At 60.6% G+C, this 20,888-nt stretch overlaps 2 protein-coding genes across 4 annotated transcripts; one reads left to right on the plus strand and one right to left on the minus strand.

Moving 5' to 3' along the window:
* Positions 1-630: 630 nt before the first annotated feature.
* NPW (neuropeptide W) lies at positions 631-3,412 on the minus strand. The gene is made up of 2 exons (XM_006942462.4): positions 965-3,412; positions 631-747 (listed from the first exon to the last, which is right to left on the minus strand). The coding sequence occupies exons 1-2, from the start codon at positions 1,604-1,606 to the stop codon at positions 631-633; spliced, it is 759 nt and encodes a 252-aa protein (XP_006942524.4). The 5' UTR covers positions 1,607-3,412.
* Positions 3,413-9,550: 6,138 nt separating this feature from the next.
* On the plus strand, positions 9,551-20,439 carry ZNF598 (zinc finger protein 598, E3 ubiquitin ligase). 3 transcript variants are annotated; one of them, XM_023246469.2, is made up of 12 exons: positions 9,551-9,775; positions 14,665-14,777; positions 15,295-15,424; positions 15,635-15,846; positions 15,945-16,162; positions 16,536-16,653; positions 17,219-17,481; positions 17,612-17,696; positions 17,805-18,592; positions 18,983-19,133; positions 19,247-19,397; positions 19,489-20,439. In XM_023246469.2, exons 1-12 carry the CDS (start codon positions 9,551-9,553, stop codon positions 19,837-19,839), a joined length of 2,805 nt encoding a protein of 934 aa, XP_023102237.2. In that variant the 3' UTR covers positions 19,840-20,439. The 3 variants fall into 3 exon arrangements, with proteins under 3 accessions (XP_023102237.2, XP_023102239.2, XP_023102238.2); XM_023246471.2 differs by having other exon boundaries at positions 17,219-17,442; XM_023246470.2 differs by having other exon boundaries at positions 16,536-16,644.
* Positions 20,440-20,888: the final 449 nt, after the last annotated feature.

Genomic DNA, 20,888 nt, shown 5'->3' on the forward strand with positions numbered 1-20,888 from the left:
AGGGGCCTTTCCTCCCTAGGAGGAGAGGGTGGCCTGAAGAAGGGGTACAAAGGAGATCGTGGCTGAAATGAAGCCGGGAGATGGGGGAAAGGCTAGGTGGGCTGCCAGGGCTCCCGAACCTGGCCAGGGGCCACAGTGAGGGGGGGCACTTGCAGGGCTCCTGGGAGGCTGAGGTGGGGGCTCTTGCTCTCAGCTGGTACGGTATGAGTGCCTACTCTCCTTTTTGGTGGATGGCATCAGGACCCAGGGGCTGACTCGTGCCTACCTCCCATGAGACCTCTCCCCTCCTGTGGGACCCTGGGACCTGGTCTGATGACCCCACCCCCAAATAGGAGGGGCAGTACTGGCAGAGAAGGGAAAAGGGGACCTAAGCCCCAGCAATGTCTCTGCCTCTGTCCCCCCTTCTGTTCCCCAAGCACTTACAGTTGGAGATGGTTAGGAGCGGGCATCCCTTGGCCAGAGAGAAGGCTCCTGATATTTGCCAGGGCGTGGGTGCAGCTGTTTGTGCCCTAGAGCTAGATGCCAAGTACACATGACAGAGGAAAGGGGTCACACATGGGGACACATGAACCAGGCAAATTTATTGACCAGTCGCTGTGAGCCCTAGAGAACTAATCTAGTCTGCCTGGGTCAGGAGAAAGGGCATTGCCAGCAGGGGCTGCGCTCAGGATAGCCCTGGAGAGGTGGGGTCCGGCGAACGCGGTTCTCTGGGCAGACCATGGCTGAACAGGAGACTCTCCAAAGGCTCTAGAAAGAAGAGCAGGACTGGAGGACAGGGCTGTGCGCCCTCCACTACTCCCCCCCAAAAAACGTCCCCAAGGCTGGAAAGGGTAGGACACTCCAGGGAAGCCTTTCTCCCTAAGGAGTGGGAGACAGGAGAGTCGTGGGGTGCCTCGTGGGCACATGAGTGGGCGCACCGGGCTCAGATCTCCCCAGACGTCCTCGCCCCCTTCTCCCCACGTACCTGGCCTGCTCCGCGGAGGAGCCCTGGCTCCAGTTCGGGCGCGCGCTCGGGGTGGCGCCAGCTCCAAGGCGCACTGACCCGGAGCCCTGCGCGCGAGTGCCTTCCGGTCTCCAACAGTTCCCGAACCCCAGAGGGCAGCAGAAGAGCACCTCGGGGGACGGGCGCCGGACGGAGGGTGTCTCTGGCAGATGGCTCCTGCGGGGACGAGCCCAGGCCCTGGGTGTCCGAGGCAACGGGTCCGGCAGCGAGGCGCAGCGCGCGGCGATGCATGTAGGGCGAGCGGCGCAGCCCCATGAGCAAGCCCGCGGCGCGGCCCACCGTGTGGTAGCGGGGACTCGCCACGTGCTTGTACCAGGCGTCAGCGGGCAGCGACAGCAGCAGCAGCAACAACGCGAGCACCGGCCGGCCCGCAGGGCCCCGCACCCCCGTGCCCCGCGCCAGGATGCTCACGGGAACGGCCGCCCGGCGGGGCAGGCCAGGAACTAACGCAACCGAGTCTCGGCGCCCTGCGGGACTGCGGCGGCGACGGGGAGCCGGAGCGCCGTGGATCCGACTATAACCACTCGCGGGCCCCGCCCCTGCTCGTCCCGACGGTACCCGCTGGGCTCCCAAAGGAGGGAGAAGAGAGGCCCGGGCTGCCATGGCAAGGACGTGGGTGGGTTATCAGAGCACCTTCTCTGAGTGGCGGTGGGCCTTCAGCCAGAGCTCATCTTGACGATCCGCTGGGAGCGCCCTTGTCGTCCCCTCCCCCAGGGGGCTGCTCTGCTTCCTCCTCCCCCCAAGGAGAATGCGTGCCCCCTTAACCACAGCTCTTGTAGGTTGTACACTGAAGAGGAAAGACGGAGGCTGGAAGAGGCCTCTGCATCATTCAAGAACCCTCTGTGGATCTACTTCCCGGAGGGCTCTCCTGTCCTCACCTACATAGCTCTTCAGTCTGTCCCCTTTCCCACCCTCGCTTCTGCCCACCAACCCATTTCCCAGCTGCAGCTGGATGCTTGCAACCATGGAGCCCTCCCTGAGTTGGTTAGTGGTTCCCTAGGGCTTCCAGAATCAAGAGGAAGCCCCTCTCATCCGGCAGCCCTGGCTTGGGCAGGATGAGGCCCTGTGGCCCTCTAGCCTGCTTTCTGGTCCCGATTCCCCCCACCCAAGACTATTTGCTCTGGCCAGTCTCCATCATCTTTCTGCTGTACCCAGCGACCAGTGATTCTGCCCACCTCTGCACTTCTGTGCCTGGAACATCCTTCCCTTCCTTGCCATCACTCAGGATCCCGTCTACATGGCCCTGGTGTGAATAGTCCCCGAGTATTCCTTCCTGGCTATAGGGGTTTAACAACCCCTTCCAGAGGGCAGAGCCCGACCCGTTCTTGCCAGAGCCCCAGCCCAGGAAGGATGCAGCCCTCAAAACAATCCGACTTCACCGCACCCCCAGCAACCACAACATTCACCTAACACCTTCTAGATTCCAGACACCAAGGATCCTGAAATGTCTTATTTTTATCTCCTAACAATGCCATGAAAGTAGGATGATTATTTCTTTTAAGTTTGTTTATGTGAGCTATGCACCTAGAGTAAAGCCCAAGGCGGGACTTGAACTCAAGACCCTGAGATCACCTGAGCTGGGATCAGGAGACAGACGCTTGACCGAGTCACCTAGGCGCCCCAAGGTTTTACTTTTTTAAGTACTCTTTACACCCAATGTGGGGCTCGAACTCACAACACTGAGATCAAGAGTCACGTGCTCCAGTGACTTGAGCCAGCCAGGCGCGCTGATGAGGGTCAATTATTGACCCCATTTGCCAGCGAGGAAGGTTAAGACACCAGGAAAATGGACTTGTTTGGATCACACCTGCTGGGTAACGGTGGGGCGAGTGGGCTCCAACCTAGATCCCCAGGTTGGGGGTCTGAGCTGAAGTTCTTGACGGAAACTGTCCCTCACCCTCTGCCTGTCTCTTTAGCAAAAGGGAAGGGGTGATTCTGGGAGTTGGAGGGAACAGAGCCTGGGCCAGTCCTTCCTCCCAGGTCTCCGTGTCAAGGGACCATCGTGGGGCTGTGGGGGCAGAGGATGGCACCTGCCGAAGGGAGGAGGGGCCCGACACGGTTCTGGCAAGCTCTGGGGGGCAGTCAGAAGCAGCAGCAGCCCTCCCCACAGGGCCCTGCAGAACGGGGGGGGGGGGGGGGAGGATGTGTGCCGTGCTTGGTGGTGGGGGGTGTGGGGGAAGGGTGTGTGTCCCAGTCTCTCCGGTCTGCTTCATTTGCAAACTGGGAATGATAATGGCCCCTCATCAGCTCGCCGTGAGCATGAACTCAGGCGTGGGTGTTGGGGCCATGCCTAGCACACAGTAGCTGCTAAAAAAAATGGTTGTGCAGGGGAGCCTGGGTGGCTCAGTCAGCTAAGTATCTGACTTCGGCTCAGGTCACGGTCTCGGGGTTCATGTGTTTGGGCCCCACATCGGGCTTTGTGCTGACAGCTCGGAGCCTGGGTCCTGCTTCCGATTCTATGTCTCCCCTTCTCTGCCCCTCCCCTGCTCACGTTCTGTCTCTGTCAAAAATAAATAAAAACATTTAAAAATTTAAGGGGCGCCTGGGTGGCTCAGTCAGTTGAGTGACTACAATTCAGGCCATGATCTCACGGTTCATGAGTTCAAGCCCCGCGTCAGGCTGTGTGTGACAGCTCGGAGCCTGGAGCCTGCTTCGGATTCTGTGTCTCCCTCTCTCTGTACCCCTCCCCGACTTGTGCTCTGTCTCTTTCTCTCTCTCAAAAATAAACATTAAAACTTTTTTTAATTTAAAAAATAAAAATAAAAAAATGGTTGTGGCTGCTACCGTCCCAGAGGCTGACCTGCCTCCTAAACTGTTGGTAAAACACTCTGATGGAGGGGTGACGGCGCAGGAGCTGCTGGGGTGGCGGGCGCAGAGGGAGCCGTGGGCGCACCTGGAGGACCATGGGACCAGGGAGCCTCATGGAAAGCAGTCTCCCCCGGGGCACCATAAGGAGCCCGGAGAGCTGCCTGGAGTGTGCGGTGGGCGGGCACCACGGCACGACGCGGGCTGCCAGGGTTCTCTGACGCTGCACATCCTCCCTTTTAAGGGTACTTGGGGGCTCCTGGAGCCCCCAGGGATCGAAGGGAGGCGTCAGCATAGGATCACCTGTGGCCAAGCGGCAATGCAGTCTCCGAGGCGGTTAGAACACTGAAGTCCAGCTACAAGTACCAGCACAGACAAATCCCCAAAGCACGACAGCTAAAGAGAGAAAAGTACTCTGCACGATGATGTTCAGTATCTGAAGTTAAAACCCGAGCCGCTTGCCCTGCTTTTTTATAGCTGTGAAGCCGAGAAGGAAAATGTCATGGTGGGAACAAGGGACGAAGGCCAGGCAGAGAGGAAGCGGGGCTCCTATCAGGTGCAGGTGTGCAGAAGGCCTGGGGGGAGGGAGCCCAGGGCCAGGTGGGGGGAGCGAAGCACACAGTAGTCCTGGGGACTCCCAATTTAGGGTACGGGGAGGGGGCTCTGTGCCCTGCCCAGCCCTGAACCCAGGGACCCAGTGACAAAGGCCTCTGCCCCTCTCCCACTAAGGGTCTGGAGCCAAAGCTCCACCGTGGGAGGAGGGGAGGAGGTGACAGGTCCATGACCATGAGAACTGACTCTCCTCTGTGGGGCTTGCCTCTCCCTTCATCCACCCAACAGCCTCCTGGAAACCAAGGGAACGTGGCTTTGGTCCGTTTCCGCACTACCTTTCCCGCAAGGGCACCAAGCCCTCCTGGGCCAGGACATCTTCCTGACACTCAACCTCAACACTGGGCACAGAGCCTGGCCTGTGGATGTGGTGATGGAGCAAATTTCTGTTTCGTCTTATTTTTCATGTTGTATTTATTTATTTTCAGAGAGAGACAGAGAGTGTTAACTGGGGAGGGGCAGCGAGAGGGAGACACAGAATCCAAAGCAGGCTCCAGGCTCCGAGCTGTCCGCACCGAGCTCGACGCGGGGCTGAAAACCTTGAAGCATGAGATCATGACCTGAGCTGAGCTCAGACGCTTGACCAACTGAGCCACCCAGGTGCCCCTGTCTTATTATTTTTAATTACTAATTTCTAGTAAGGTAATTTACATTATAAATTAATGCTACCAGGAGAGGAACATTAAAGGCGTCCTCACTGCCCCGCCTGCCGTTCACATCCCAGTCCTGCTCTGCAGATGCAAGTGCTCACAAGTCCCCCAGCGTTTTTTTCTAGTTTTACCCCCTATTTAAAAATCGTAAACTTAACTGCTATTCTAAAAATCAGCGGGGTTTTTTTTGTCTCGAAAGAGAACACGAGCAGGGGAGAGAGAATCCCCAGCAGGTTCCTAGCTCAGCACGGAGCCCAACGTGGGGCTCAATCCCAGGACTCAGGGATCCCGAGCAGAGCAGAAATGGGAGTCAGACGCTTGATCAAGGGAGCCATCCAGGCCCCCCAGTGGTCTTTTCAAGGAGGCGTAACATACTTTCAGTGTGCACATCTAACAACTGCATTTGTTAGGGATGCATACATCTGTGTGCCCACAGCCCAGATCAAGAGAGCAAAGACTTCAGCTCCCCAGGAAGCTCCCTTCGCCCCCTCCCAACCAGAAGCCCCCAGCAAAACTGATGGCCACATCGGGGCTCCTCACCCTTGGCACTGCCCGCATCTGTGGGGGCTGCCCTGGGCACTGTCAGACATGTAACAGCATCCCTGGCCTTTACTCATCTGTACAGGCAGAGTAACAGCCTCTCCCCAAGCCGTCTGCACCCCACATATCCTGGAACCCGCACACTCTTACTGGATAAGGGGACAGAGGACTGAACTTGCAGACGAAATTAGAAATTAGGCAGGCTCATCAGTTGACCTTAATATAAGCAGATGGTCCTGAATCATCCACGTGGGCCTAGCGTCGTCACATGGGTCCTTTCGCTGCTAAGCCAAGTAATGTACTATGGTTAGGTTTCCTTTCTTGCCGAATGCTTGTCACTTTTTTTTCTCTGCTTGTTCCTCTGTATGCTTATTTTGCTATTTTCCCCCAAAGGCTCTGAGAGATAGGTCGAGCTCTTTGCAGTAACTTTTCCGGATTCTCAAGCACGTGAGGGCACCCGATGAGTACTGTGTTTTCTGGAGGCCTCCCTGTGGGAGGTGGCAGCCTCCTGCTCCAGACTGCATACCCCTCTCCTCTCACACCTACTCAGGAGTCTCCGCACAGGCACCATCCCACACTTTGCTGTCACTCTCATCTGGCTTGAAACCCGTGTTCTGGATGCCAGATCATCTTCCAACGGATAGTCCCTAACATTTTGGAGACGTGAACCCTCTGGTAGCTTCATGTGTGCTAAATACGTTGTCCCTTTTATGGCAGTGGCTTTATGCCTAGTGGAAAGATTTTTCTGGGCATAGAAGGTGTGCGTGGATATCCTAGTCCCTCAAAAATTTGACAGAATTTCCAGCTTCCTGTGTTCCAGGAGTAAAGTCTGGTTCTCCATCCTTCCAGGGTCTTCTCCCTCCTCACCTCCCCCTCCTTCAAGCTCTGGGGTGGGGGTGTGGGGGGATCTTCACTTTGTCTGCAGTCCTCCTGTTTGCCTCTGCCGTGCCTGATGATGTCACTCGCGGGCGGCCTTTCTTCCTTGCCTGGGCCCTTTCAGTACGGAGACTTGTGTTCCTGAGCCGTGGCCTGTGTTACCTTAGTCTTTCGTAAATTTGCCCCTCTCCGTTTTCTGTGTTCTCTCCGAAGTTCCTATTAATTACATATCGTACCTTCTAGAGTAAGATTTCCATCCTCTTGGGGCGCCTGGGTGGCTCAGTCGGTTAAGCGCCCGACTTCGGCTCGGGTCATGATCTCACAGCCTGTGAGTTCGAGCCCCGCGTCGGGCTCTGTGCTGCCAGCTCAGAGCCCGGAGCCCGTTTCAGATTCTGTGTCTCCCTCTCTCTCTGACCCTCCCCCGCTCATGCTCTGTCTCAAAAATAAATAAATGTTAAAAAAAAAAAAAAAAAAGAAAAAGAAAAAAAGAAGTCACAGCTACTGTTATTAAAAAAAAAAAAAAAAGATTTCCATCCTCTTTATTTTCCATCTGTTTTTTTGTTCTGCTTGCCAGGAGATTTCTTTAAGTGTATCTTCCCATTTTGCTCTTGAATTTTTACTTATGTTTTTAATTTCTAGTAGCTCTTTCTTGTTCTGATTTGTTTGGTGCCTGTTATTGTTCAAGGCATCTTATTCTCATTTCATGGAAGCGGTATCTTTTCTGGAAATATCAAATAGAGCTCTTTTTTTTTTTTTTTAAATGTTTACTTATTTATTTTGAAAGAGAGAGAGAGATCAGGGAAGGGACACAAGGAGAGGGAGACAGAGAATCCCAAGTAGGCTTTGTCAGTGCAGAGCCTGATGCCAGGGCTGAAACACACAAACCATGAGATCATGACCTGAGCCACCCACGCGTATGTACGTACGTATGTATGTGTGTGTGTATGATGTATGTTTGTTTACTTATTTATGAATGAATGAAGGCTCCACACCCAACATGGGGCTGAAACCCACGATCCTGAGATCAAGAGTCATGTGCTCTACCAGCCAGGCACGCCAAATACAGCTCTTTCTAAAACCTTCCTTTTGCTCTCTGGGTTGGCTTATTCTGGTCTATCTTTCACACTGCAGGTTTTCCTTCTAAGTCTAGAGATCTGGCTGCCTGTCTGTCCCCACGTATGCGTGAGACCTGGATGCCCTTTGTGTGGGGGCATGGCTTGCTGAGTGATGGGCTTCACCGTAGGAATGGCTTTTCCTTCTGCAATGCCGTGGTCAGTGGAGCTTTTCTCTGGGGCTGGTCAGTTTCTCCACTGGAAAGTCTCCTATTGAGAGCACGTGGTGGGGCGGAAGGGATTGGATACAGTCATCGGGGCAGGGTAGGAGGGCCCAGGTCCCCGGGTTCATGCACTGACTTGCAGACACTGCAGTTTTTAGTCCCCCGCCTCAGCTCGCCAGCAGTGAAACTTATCAGGGTTCCCCCCAAAGGTGTTAAGAATGTTTTGTAAAATAAGTCACTCCATCATTTTCCTGTCCTAAAATTCGTTTATGTGTTTCACTAGCTGTTTCCTCCCTTCCTGTTCTCTTTGCACTTGTGGATTGAAAGTGTTTTATTCCTTTACTGTCATTTAGTGGGCTTTCATGAGAGTCGGATGGCAATTGCATGTGGCCAGTCCACCAGATTTATTTGGTGTGATGATCCCTGTTTACAACTGAGGAAGCCGAGGGTTTGGTGAGCCAATCAAGTTTGCCAGCAAGTAAGTGGCTGAAGGGGGGTTTCCAGCCCATTTCTGTCTGATTCTAAAGTCCAGGCTTGGGGTGCCTGGCTGGTTCAGTCGGTGGAGCACATGACTCTTGATCTCGGGGTCGTGAGTTCCAGCCCCAAGCTATGTATGGCACCTACTTAAAAAATAAATAAATAAAAAGAGGGTCATCTGGGTGGCTCTCAATCTCAGGGCTGTGAGTTCAAGCCCCACGTTGGAAATGAAGCCTACATAAAAAAAGGGGGTGGGGCGCCTGGGTGCCTCAGTCGGTGAAGCGACTGACCGACTTCAGCTCAGGTCATGATCTCACAGTTCGTGAGTTTGAGCCCCATGTCGGGCTCTGTGCTGGCAGCTCAGAGACTGGAGCCTGCTTCGGATTCCGTGTCTCCCTCTCTCTCTGCCCCTCCCCCGCTGGCACTCTGTCTCTCTCTCTGCCTCTGTCAAAAATAAACATTTAAAAAATTTTTAAAAAAAGAAGAGAATAATTAAAAATAAAGTCCAGACTCGTTCCCTACAACACACTGCCTTTTTTTATACAAGGTTTCAGATTTGACTCGCCTCCTTCGATGACGTAAGGGAGGTCTGGAGTGTGCCTGGCCTCCAAGGGCAGGGAGGAAGCCCCGGTATTCACCACCATCAATTCAACAAACCTGCGCTGATGCTTCTCCGCGACAAGCCCCCACCCCCACCCCTCCGCTCCCCCAAGCTCAGCAGGGTGTGCCCAGTCAAGAGCACGTGGTTCCCTGCCTGATTTTTCCATAAGGATTGAGGGAGACAGTCCCTGGCTCGGAGATGGATGTCTTTTCCAATAAGGATTTGCAGGAAACTCTTACTTAGGCAGGTGGTGGCGGTGCCTGGCGAGCAGGCCCGTGTGTGTTCCAAACACAAGCGGTGAGGGCTGGAGAGAAATGCTAGGCTCCCGAGGCGAGAGCCTAGCTTATAAACTACGGGCCGTCGCGTTAACTCTGCATTTCGCAGCGACACGGGAGAGCGCTTGCACGCGAGTACGGCCCATCCACAGCAGGGGCACACTTACACTGAGCGTCATCCGGGGTCGCTCGGACACTCGCACCCGTCCGGCGGCGCTGCGTGTCCCCGCGCGAAGAGCTCTGGCCACGGAGCCCTTGCGCAGCCCTGCTCTGGCCCGCGCGTCTCGCTGGGGCGGAAGTCGCGGCGCGCGCTTCCGCCGGGCGGGCCCGTTGCTGGGCGGGGCGCTGACGTCTCCCCGGAAGGGGCGGGCCCGCCGGAGCCAGGCCGCGCCGCGCCGCGCCGCGCCGCGCCGGCCGGAGGGGCCCGCAGCCCGGACCATGGCGGCGGCGGTGGCGGGCGCCGAGGGGCGGCGCGCGGCCCTGGAGGCGGCGGCGGCGGTGACGCCCGAGCGGGGCGGCGGGAGCTGCGTGCTGTGCTGCGGAGACCTGGAGGCCACGGCGCTGGGCCGCTGCGACCACCCGGTGTGCTACCGCTGCTCCACCAAGATGCGGGTGTTGTGCGAGCAGCGCTACTGCGCCGTGTGCCGCGAGGAGCTGCGCCAGGTGCGCCGAGCCGGCCGGGCCGCGCGTTCGGGGCGCCGGGGCGGGCGCGGGGCGCGGCCGGAAAGGGACTTTGCCTTCCTGGTGTCCGGCCGCGGGCCTGGCGGCGCCGGCTTCCGAAAGACAAGCCTGACGGGGCCACCCGGGGCTGGCTCCCGGCCGTGGGGCCGGCAGGCAGGGGGTGGCCTCAGCTGGGTCGAAGAGGGAGCGGTCCCTGGGGGGGACGGTTCGTCCTGCGCCCCAGGGATTCCTGCCGGGCCACAGGAAGGGGCATGATCAGAGCAAGAACTACCTAACCTGCTTGCTCTGGAGAGTTTATTCCTCAGGGATCTCCACTGGAGGCGGAGGACTTGGGGTGGAGGGGACTGGGCAAGGGAGCACCTCCAGAGGCAGTCTGTCCTGGAAGCAGAGGGTCAAAGTGGGTATTTCCAGCCCAGACGTGTGTTTGGGTCCCTTAAGTTAACCCCAGCAAAGTCCTCCCTCCATAGACCGGCGCCTTCATGTATGGAGGGGCGGTGGCCCTTGGTCTGCCCACCACAGGGGAAGGCAGGACCATCGAGGTTTCCTTAGGACTCTTGGTGGATCGGGATAAAAGTGTTCTGAAGTTTTTCTCCTCCTTGCCAATTCAGGGTGGGGGGAGGGGCTCAGCTCCACAGCGGAGGTGGGGATGTTTATGACTCTTTCCAGACTTGGAAGCCATGGAAGGTGTCAGAGGACACCATGGAGATTCCCCCCACCCTCCCAATAATGCCAGATGCTGGCTGGGAGCACCTAGCTGGAGCTCCCTTGATTTGCTTTGAGATCTGTTTGCTTCCAGCATTGTGAAATTCCGTGGTTTGTTCATGGAAAGCTTGGGCTGGTGACATCTGCCAGGGAATCTGACTTTCTTCTTCCTAGAAGTGACGCAGACATGGCATTGTTGAGGAGTAGTTCCTTTGGTTGTTTTGTTTTGTTTTGTTTTGTTTAAGTAGAAATTATGTCTGATGCTGTAATTCCCGAGCTCTCCATGGGCACTTAACTCTGTGCTCCATTAGGAGACGCTTGGAGATGCCGCCAGTGTATCATGGGGTGAACAGAGATAGCCCTGGGAGAGATCTAGGGTGGAGGGGTGGTCAGGAAAGCCTTGGGCCTGTGGCTTAGTGAGCGCCTCCCAGCATTGCCACTCTTGCGTGCTTGCATGGCATGACGTAACTCTTGGATGGCCAGGTTTCCCAGTGCACCTGTAGTTTCCTTCCAGGAAGGACGGGGCTGCCGGTCTCGCTCGGGAAGCGAGCAGGCACCTATGTGTGGCTACTCTAGCCGGCATCTGGCCTCTCTCACTCCTTGTGGGTCCCACACCCTTCCAGTGCTCTGTGGCAAGGGGGTGTTGACATGAGCTGTCAGCAGGCTCCTGCTGGGGCGTGCTTTGGCACTGGGTGCCTTTGGCTGATTCTGGCCTTCCTCTTGGGCCTGCCCTGAATTACTGGGCAGCAGGAGAGTGTCCCGGGAAGTGTATGAGATGACGATCCTCTCTGTTCATCTTGCTTCCCTCCCACTCTTGAACTTGCAGCCCCACCCTGGTCCTTTGTGTTCCCTTGCTGAGTCCTACACTGTCCTCTGAATGTGCCATGCCCACCAAGGAATCCCACAGCAACCCCCAGCCCCTGAACCCTGCCTCTGCTGTGTCCTTCCTTACAGGACTAAGTCTTTATAAAAACTTGGGAGGAAAGTGAGCCAAGGGACTGTGTGGAACAGGCCTACCCCTGGACCGGGCACTTCCCTGTGTCTGCCCCTGGGGCAGGCGTTGCAAAGAGCAGACGCAGAGCAGCCCTGCAGCTGCTGGTCAGGCGAGGAGCCAGACTGATCTAGATTGCCCAGCAGGTGCTCAGGGTAGAGGCGAGGCCAGGCTCCCAGGTTGTCTCTCAGGTCTGTCTCTGTCCACCCCAGATGGTTTCCAGGGTGCACCGGCAAGACCAATGTCAGGCTTCCCATCCACCCTTCTTCCCCAGTCACATCTCTCCTACAGGCCGTTTTCTTCTGAGAGATGATTCAGGTCTTGGGCTCCACCTGGCCCTGATGCCCCTCGCACGTCCAAGAGGTTTGATGGGGCTGCAGTACAAAGTGGGATGTGTCTGAGCTAGTCTCCCTTCCATTTCACAGGCAGGAGGTGGGAGGGGACCTGCTGATGACAGGTCAGGAGGCCAGACCTGCTGACCGGTCTTGTTTTTCTGTTGTTGGGGCCCATCCCCACTGGCCTGGTCCACCTGGGCTCCTCAGGGGCCTGTGCTTCTAGATGGGGCCCACCTTCAGCATCAGGCTCACTCTCGCCAGTGGTCGATGCTAGCGCCACCCATCCCTTCTTCCACTCGTGCTCAGGGAGCGCCCACTGCATACTGGGAGTGGGGAGCAGCAAAGCCCCAGGCAGGAACACATACCCACCTCGTGGGGGTCCAAGCAGGGCTCTCCTCCCATCTCCTGCTCCCTCTCTTCAGGGATTGGCCTGGCATCCTGGGGCCCACCCAGGGGTGCCCTTTCCCCCTCTGACACCTGCTGCCTGGCCCACCCAGGGGCTTCCCGGGATGGTCCATCCTCACGTGTCCAGGCTGGGCCTGTGCCTCTGTCCTCAGACCCATGACCCTCTCCCGTCAGGGTGATCACTAGGGTAGGTGGGTCTCGGGCCATGCTGGTGGGATGCCTGCGGTTCCTCCACATCCCGGGTAGGGCCACCGTGCCCTGACCTTGTTTGGCGACTCGGTCCTGCCACTCGCTCACCCTGTGCTGTGGGCAGGGACACTGGCCATGCCAAGCCGCACTGCCATCTTCCTGCCTGCCCCTCACTCTCCTGACATCTGGTGCAGGCCTCCGGGGGCCCCATCTCACAGCCTGTCTAGGAGGGGCCACCAGCATTTCCCCACTCGCACCCCCTGGCTCCAAACCTGCTCCCCCTCATTCTCAGACAGACCCAGCCTTGAGCCTGTGTGCCGCAGCCACTTCCCTTTCCCCGACCTCTTCCTGGGGTTGCCACCCCTTCCCGAGCCAGCCCAGTGTCCCCTTCTCCTGGCGTGGGTCACGTGTGCTCAGCACAGCCTGGCAGTCCATCTTGAGGACTGTACCCTACCTCTGTCCACAGCGAGGGTGCCCGCAGCAAGACACTCCCAAGGGGGATCAGGGCAGACCTCGGAGAGGAAGGCGCTGGAGCTGGGGGAGGCAGTGGTGACGGTGCGACCCGGCTCTGGTGTCCTCTGCGGAAGGAAGTTGTTCCTCTGTTTAGTCTGCTGGACTTGGATGCCTTTTGGCTGGGGGTTCCCTCACGGGCTGCTGCTGAGCCGCCTTGTGGGCAGATGCCGGGCTCCTAAGTCTGCTGTCCGTGTTGCCTCAGCACAGCTAGGACCCTGAGTTGCACGACAGGCCTTGTGATCTGTGGCCGGCCTGCAGCATCCTGACCAGCTCAGGGCCCTGCGTGTGCAGGCGCTGGTCCCCTGGCAAGAGGCAGTAGGGACTAGCGTCTGGGCTCGGAAAGCAGGGCTGGGTGGGGGCTTGCCCCAGAGGGGCAGGTCTCCTGAGAAGAGGCCAGTGTGAGACCCGGAGTCCTGGGGAGAAAACCAGGGGGAGGGGGAGCCTCAGGAGCACAGCTGTAATGAGCACCCACTCATTGTGTGGCAGGGGCAGTGGTGGGTGGTCACGTTCACCCTGCCCAGCCTTGCCAGACGTGACATCAAGGGGAAGAAAAGCCTGTTGGGGCAAGCTCGTCCTCCTCCACCCCCCACAATGGGTGTGGCTGGACCCTGATGCTTCCCTTGGGCTCCTATGGGGGTGTGGGGGTCGGCTTCTTCTACCCACAGTGTATCACCAGAAGTGTGGACTGAGGTCCCCAGCTTCTGCCCCAGGACCCCCAGGGACCCAGTTTTAACCGTCCTGCTGCTGGGGGACATTGTGACCACCCATTCTCCCCACCCAGTACTGCGCTTTTCCAAGTTCATGGCCATTCTGATCCCAGGTATCCTCCCTGGCTGAGCTTACCTGAGTCTAAACATGACAGGGATGACCTTGACATGGCCCAAGGTGAGGACTCTGAGCTGAGGCGAGTGACCAGCTCCAGGCGAGGGGGGACAGTGGTGGAGTGGGAAGGGGCATGTCGAGACCAGCAGTGTGTCTGGATCCAAGGGAGGGGAGTGGGGGCCAGCGAGGAGGGAGCCTGGAGGGAACAGTGCCTTTGTTGTCTAGGAGGAGAGGCCTGGGCCTGCGAGAGGGTCCTGGGGCTGGGCTCTGTGGAGGGGCTGAGCACGCTGTACTCAGAGTGCCGGAGACCCCTGGGAAAGAGGCTGCAGGAGTGTCTGCACCCTGCCCCTGCTGAGTGCCTGCAGCTCGGCATTGACCCCCCTGACAACCGGATGGCAGGCAGGAACCTGGCCAAGAAGCAGTCAGGGGCCATGACCGACTCCTCCGTGGCATCATGGGTGGACAGAGCATGACTAGGCCTTGACTCGTGGTTGCCTGTCTCGTCCTGGTGACATTATTTCCATAGCTGCTTCTTAGACTGCATCTGGCCTGTGCTCAACACCCATGTGATTAAGCCCTGGCTTGCTTCGTCCCTGTCACTGCCCCCTGGGGTCACCGCCCCTGGGATGACCTCGGTCTGTTGCCTAGCTGGTTTGGCTGTGGATGAGGGAGAGCCTGCCGCCCCCTGGTGGCCAGGCCGGGTATTGCGTCTCCATCCGGGCAACCCCAGGTGGGCACGCCGCAGGTGTGGAGAGGGGGCCCGGGGTGGCCCAGGATAGCAGAGACTGCTGCCCGCAGGGCCTGACGTGGGCCTCCCACGAGGGGCTGAGTGCCTCCCTTTCTTCTTAGCCGGACAGTGTCCTCCAGTGGGTGTCCACAGCCCTTCTCAGCAGGCCCCTCACTCTTGGTTCCAGGTGGTCTTTGGGAAGAAGCTTCCCGCCTTTGCCACAATCCCTCTCCACCAGTTGCAGCACGAGAAGAAATATGACATCTATTTCGCGGACGGGAAAGTTTTTGCCTTGTACAGGTGAGCGGGGTCCCAGGGGCCTGCAGCCAGCCTGGGTCTGGGGAGGGGCTTGTGGCAGGGATGGGCACGGCCCTCGGGTGGGTGAGGGGGCAGCGTGCGTGTCAGGGCCCCCCTGCTTTCCTGGCGTCAGCCCAGCAGGGGTGGATGGGCGGGGCGAGTCTAGGGAAAGCGCTGGGTTGTAGCGTGGTGCCGGCTTTCTGGGGCGTGTGAGGCGCACGCAAGCCCGCGTGAGTTGGGATCTTAGCCCGTGGCAGGAAACCCCATGAGGGGCGCGGCTGTCGCGGGGCGGGTGAGGGGCTGGCTCCCAGTGGGGTAGTCACCGTGCCCGCCCTACGCAGAGGTCGGCCATCCCGCAGCCGGGCTCAACCCCGGGGCCCCTGCGCTGGTGGGCGTGCCGGGTGCCCGTCGTCCTGGCTCTTCCCAAAGCGCACGCAGAGGCCGTGAGTAGGCGCCAGGGCTCGCTCCGGCCGGTGCCACTGAGTGCCCGCACGGCCGGGGGGGCCCGATGTGTCTCTAGGCAGCTGCTTCAGCACGAGTGCCCACAGTGCCCCGAGCTGCCGCCGTTCGGCCTCTTCGGAGACCTGGAGCAGCACATGCGGAGGCAGCACGAGCTCTTCTGCTGCAAGCTGTGCCTCAGGCACCTCAAGGTGCGCCCCGCCCCGCTCTCCTGGCTCGCGCCGCCCCGGCCCCCCTGCTGCCATGCGCGTCCCCCCAGCTGTCCTGCCTCGCGCAGCCCGGGCGGGGAGGGGCTGCTGGCGTCTGGGGGCCCAGAGCTGGCACCAGCGCCGCCGGGTCCCCTGTGTTGCGGGGCTGTGGGAAGGGCCCCCCCCCGGCGCCCAGCACCCTCTTCCCTGCAGATCTTCACGTACGAGCGCAAATGGTACTCGCGCAAGGACCTGGCGCGGCACCGCATGCAGGGGGACCCCGATGACACGTCCCACCGCGGGCACCCGCTCTGCAAGTTCTGTGACGAGCGCTACCTGGACAACGACGAGCTGCTGAAACACCTGCGGCGAGACCACTACTTCTGCCACTTCTGTGACTCGGACGGGGCCCAAGACTACTACAGGTGGGCGCGGGCCCCGGGCACCCGAGCAGGCCGGGCAGGGCCGCTGGCCGGGGTGGCGGGGCCCACGGGCTCCGGCTGACACCCCGGCCCCCCGCCAGCGACTACGCCTACCTGCGCGAACACTTCCGGGAGAAGCACTTCCTGTGTGAGGAGGGTCGCTGCAGCACCGAGCAGTTCACCCATGCCTTCCGCACCGAGATTGACCTCAAGGCCCACAGGACGGCCTGCCACAGCCGCAGCCGCGCCGAGGCCCGCCAGAATCGCCAGATCGACCTGCAGTTCAGCTACACGCCACGGCACTCTCGCCGGAACGAGGGTGAGCACAGCCTTCCCTCTGAGGAGCGGGGCTCCCTCCGGCTCCAGCCGGGCGCTCCCCGGGGGCCTGCAGACCTCAGACCCAGGTCCTGACCTGACCCCTCATGTGCCGGTGGACGGGAGACACGCACCTCCTCGCCTCTCAACGAGCCCTGAGCGTCTGAGCACATTGTGACCACAGGGAGCGCTTTGCAGCAGTCGGCTCCTGGTGTCTCCTATCTGCCCCCCCGGGGGCGGGGGTGGGGCAGTGGGGTGGAGTGAGGAGCCCCTGGGGCTGACATAGACCCTGGAGGTGTCTGAGCCCATCCTCGGGGGTCCTGGAGCACCTGCCTCGGTCCGGCCCGGGCCCGTGACAGGCTGTGTGCCGGCCGCAGGGGTCGTCGGGGGCGAGGACTACGAGGAGGTGGACAGGTACAACCGCCAAGGCCGTGCGGGCCGGGCCAGTGGTCGTGGAGCCCAGCAGAGCCGCCGAGGAAGCTGGAGGTACAAGAGGTGGGAGGATTTGCGTGCCGCTGACGTTCTCCTGGCGCCGGCCCCGCGGCGGTGGCAGCGGCCGACGACTGGGCTGGGATCGGGCAGAGGGGTTGGGGGACTTTGGCCTTCCGGTGTCTGGCGTCCTGTACCTGGCAGTGGGCCTGCTTAGTGTCCTGAGCAAGCGGACGTGCCCTGCTCTTTTCTCTAGCTGTAGCCAGAGACCCCAGTAACACAGGTCGGGGTGAGTGACGGGGGCCTGTGTCACTTGGGGGCTCCGTGCAGTTGAGCTGTGAAACGCTGTTGATGCAAACACACGCTCAGGCCGGGTGCCACCCCCAGTGTCGGACAGGACGGAGGCATCTGTGGAGCCAGGAGCACTGGGCTCCCTGGCTGCCCAGGGAGCCCCAGCCTGAGGCTGGCACCTGAGTCCTGCCGTATCCGCAGCGCCCTCTCCTGGCCAGTGAGGGTGGGCCTGTGCCCGCTGGCCGGATGCATCGGGGGTGGGGGGCCCCTCCCCAGCACCTCGCTCTGCCCACCGCTGTAGTCCTGGGCCTTCCCCAGCCTGAAGGCCTCCCCCTCCCAGGGAAGAAGAGGACCGGGAAGTGGCAGCTGCCATCCGGGCCTCAGTGGCCGCACAGCAGCAGCAGCAGCAGCAGCAACAGCAGCAGCAGCAGCAGCAGCAGGAGACACGCAGGAGTGAGGACCGGGAGGAAGGCGGCAGGCCCAAGAAGGAGGAGGCAGGGGTGCGGGGTCTCGAGGAGCAACGAGGTGCCCGGCGCCCGCCCCGGACTCAGGGTGAAGGTCCAGGTGACTTGACTCTACCCTGGCGTGGGAGCCACTTGGGAGGTGAGAGGCAGGCTCCAGGCCTGCACGGTGCCTGGGACTGGCGGGGGCCCCCGGGAGCTTACCCGGGGGGTCTGTTCCCACACCCTGGATGTTGCTCAGTGCTGACCTCGGGTCCTTTTATGTCTCACAGGCCCCAAGGAAGCCTCAGCCAATGGTCCTATAAGCCAGGAGTCCCTCCCGGCAGCCGGCCCGGCCGCAGGGGCCATGCTTCCAAGGTACGCTTGCACAGAACCGGGGTAAGAGAGGGGGGCTCCTGCGGAAGGTGGGTGCGGGGCAGGGGAGGCCCCGCAGGCCGCTGACGCCACTCCCCTTCCTGGGCTCAGCACCCTCCCGCCCCCCACCTCGAAGCTCAAGGACGAAGACTTCCCCAGCCTCTGCGCCTCCACCTCCTCCTCCGCCTCCTCCTCGTCCACCGCCGCGGCTGCTCTGGGCCCCGCGGGGCTGGCACTGGCCTACCATGTCCCTGCCAGAGGCAGGAGCACCTTCCAGGAGGACGACTTCCCCGCCCTGGTGTCCTCCGCCTCGAAGCCCAGCTCCGCCCCCACCAGCCTCATTTCTGCCTGGAACAGCAGTGGCAGCAAGAAAGTGGCGCATCCCACCACAGGGGCCCAGGCTGCTGGCGGCAGCAGCCAGCCCCCCAGGAAGGCTGGGAAGGGGGGCAAGGGCGGCAAGAAGGGCGGGCCACCCCCCTCAGAGGAGGAGGAAGAGGATGGCCGCGCCGGCCTCACCGCCCAGGAGCTCCGGAGCGTGCCCACCACGGTGGCTGTCTCCTCCCTGCTGGCACTGGCCTCCACCCAGACCCTCACCAAGGTTGGCAAGAAAAAGAAGGTGGGCTCAGAGAAGCCGGGTGCCGCCTCGCCGCCCCCACCGCCCCCTGACAGAGATGGACCCCCTGGGGCCGAGCGGGCCCCCGGCGCACCCACCGGCAGAGCCGAGGGGCCAGTTGCCGTCATTGTCAACGGACACACGGAGGGGCCGGCCCCGGCTCGGAGCACACCCAAGGAGCCCCCTGGGCTCCCACGGCCCCTGGGGCCCCTTCCCTGCCCCACAGCCCAAGAAGACTTCCCAGCACTGGGAGTCCCCTGCCCACCCAGGATGCCCCCTCCCCCAGGTACGTGCGCCTGGCTCAGGCCCGCCACTGGGCATCTGGGTCAGATTGGAGCCCCTGGGCCCGGGGGGAGGAGGGAGCACACTCTGAGGGGCTGTGTCGGGGGGCAGCCACTGGCCAGCCAGCAGGGACGGGAAGCCTGCGAGGTAGGGGCCAGCCGCCCCGGAAGCTTGGCGGCACCCCCCTGAGGAGTCTGCTTACCCTCCCAGTAAACTGGGGCCGGCCTAGTGGCCTTGGCCTTTCCAGAGGAGGGAGTAAGTCACCTTCGGGCAAGAGGCCAGTGTTGCCCAAGGGAGCGCAGCTGGTGGGCTGGCCGGCAGGGGGAGCCACAGCGGCCCCTGGAGCCCAGCCAGCCAGGGTCACGTTCTGGGTCTGGCGGGGCCACCCCTGCAGGCTTCAACGCTGTGGTGCTCCTGAAGGGCGCTCCACCCCCACCCCCACCCGGCCTGGTGCCCCCTGTCAGCAAGCCGCCACCTGGCTTCTCCGGCCTCCTGCCCAGCCCACACCCGGCCTGCGTCCCCAGCACTGCCACCGCCACAAAAGCGTAAGTGTTGGTGGGCCATGCAGCCTTGTGCCCCCGGGAGCCGGGGAGGGCCCTCACCTTGGGCCACCCCAGAGGCTGAAGCCTCCACCTCCTCCCCATCTCTCGGCCCCCAGACCGAGGCTGACACCTGCACCACAGGCCTACCTGGTGCCCGAGAACTTCCGGGAGAGGAACCTGCAGCTCATCCAGTCCATCAGGGACTTCCTGCAGAGTGATGAGGCCCGCTTCAGCAAGTTCAAGAGCCAATCGGGGGAGTTCAGACAGGTGAGTCAGGCAGGGGTGTAGGGGGCCGGTGCAGCCACCGCTGGGGCTCAGGCCCGCACGGGACATGACTGGGTCTGGCTCTGGATGGCAGGGCGTGATCTCCGCGGCCCAGTATTACAAGAGCTGCCGTGACCTGCTCGGGGAGAACTTCCAGAAGATCTTCAACGAGCTGCTGGTGCTCCTTCCCGACACGGCCAAGCAGCAGGAGCTGCTCTCCGCGCACACGCACTTCCGAGGCCGAGAGAGGCCCCCGGGCACCAAGGCCAAGAAGAAGAAGAGCGCGTGGCAGGCCAGTGCCCGGCCGGCGGGCCTGGACTGCTGCGTGTGCCCCACCTGCCAGCAGGTGCTCGCACATGGGGACGTCAGCAGCCACCAGGCACTGCACGCCGCCCAGGACAACGACTTTCCCTCCCTGCAAGCCATCGCCAGGATCCTCACGTAGCTCCCGCCAGCATGGGCAGGAGCCGCCACACCCGTGAGCCTCCTTCCTCCTTCCTGGCTGCCGTGCAGCCGGGTGAGGCCCTGGTGAGGCCGCCTGCTCGGCCCCTCAGCTGGCCAGCCCGCCAGGGGTCACCAGGAAGGCCCACCCTGCCCCGTCAGCACACCGTCACATAGGAGTCCATCCCGTTTCCTCCTGGGAGCCGGGCGAAGGCCTTGGTGGCGGGCTGCTTTTGGTTTGTTTTCATGCTTTTGGAGGTTGTGAGGGGAGGGAAGGGCTGGGAGGCCGTAGCCTGTCCGTGCTGTCCGAGCTGGTGGCAACAGTGGCCCTCTCCAGGCGCCCCCCCCAGCCAGAGGGCTGCGGCGCTGCGGCCCCCAAGCCAGAAGCTGTGGGTCCACCCGTGCTGGAGTCAGATGTTGAGCGTGTTGTGTAAACAGTTGGCTGTTTCGTGATTCAAGAACGTTCAGGATTAAAAGCAGACGCGAAATTGTGCTACTTGAAGTTGTATCTTTTTATGAGACAAGCTGAATCTGGGATCTCTAATTGCCTCTGACCTTTTATAAGACCGTGTATCTTCAAATAAATTTATTTTGCAATAACGCACATAGCCTGTGTTCTGAGCTTCTCTGTCCTCCCAGACCACCCCGCAGCTGGGGGGCTCAGAGCTGTCAGCCAGGGAGCAACTGGGTGGGGGTGGGGACGACCCGTGCGCGGAGCTGGGGCGGCTGGGCTGTGCTCCCAGGAAGCAGCAACCAGCCAGTGCCCTGTCCTGGACGTCTGGCACCGCCCAGGAATACACCAGGACATGTCTGACCTATAGTCAAGTAGCCAGTAAAACCATCCTTCCAGAACATGGGAGTCCTACAGAGCCAAGGTTTGCACCTGCAGACTGGTCAGGAGCTACTGAGGTAAACCGCAAAAGCACATCAGAAGAGAGTGTGTCTGAAATTCTGCGAAAAAATAATTTGTGAATTATTCAGATCTAGTATCTCAGAAGGGGACCAGAGAAATCTCCCCTTTCTGCCCTAAACCACATAAACAGTAGTTCTAAA

This window comes from Felis catus, chromosome E3, assembly GCF_018350175.1.
Source record: "Felis catus isolate Fca126 chromosome E3, F.catus_Fca126_mat1.0, whole genome shotgun sequence".
In the NCBI taxonomy this organism is placed as follows: domain Eukaryota; kingdom Metazoa; phylum Chordata; class Mammalia; order Carnivora; family Felidae; genus Felis; species Felis catus.

What these genes read in the sequence shown, in the direction of transcription:
- NPW (XM_006942462.4), bottom strand. Translation starts at nt 1,606, where the DNA reads ATGGCAGCCCGGGCCTCTCTTCTCCCTCCTTTGGGAGCCCAGCGGGTA. An exon ending in TCCTCCGCGGAGCAGGCCAG is followed by an intron (nt 748 to 964) that starts GTACGTGGGGAG and finishes TCTTCTTTCTAG; the next exon opens with AGCCTTTGGAGAGTCTCCTG.
- ZNF598 (XM_023246469.2), top strand. Translation starts at nt 9,551, where the DNA reads ATGGCGGCGGCGGTGGCGGGCGCCGAGGGGCGGCGCGCGGCCCTGGAG. An exon ending in AAAGTTTTTGCCTTGTACAG is followed by an intron (nt 14,778 to 15,294) that starts GTGAGCGGGGTC and finishes ATGTGTCTCTAG; the next exon opens with GCAGCTGCTTCAGCACGAGT. An exon ending in GCAGGGGCCATGCTTCCAAG is followed by an intron (nt 17,697 to 17,804) that starts GTACGCTTGCAC and finishes TCCTGGGCTCAG; the next exon opens with CACCCTCCCGCCCCCCACCT.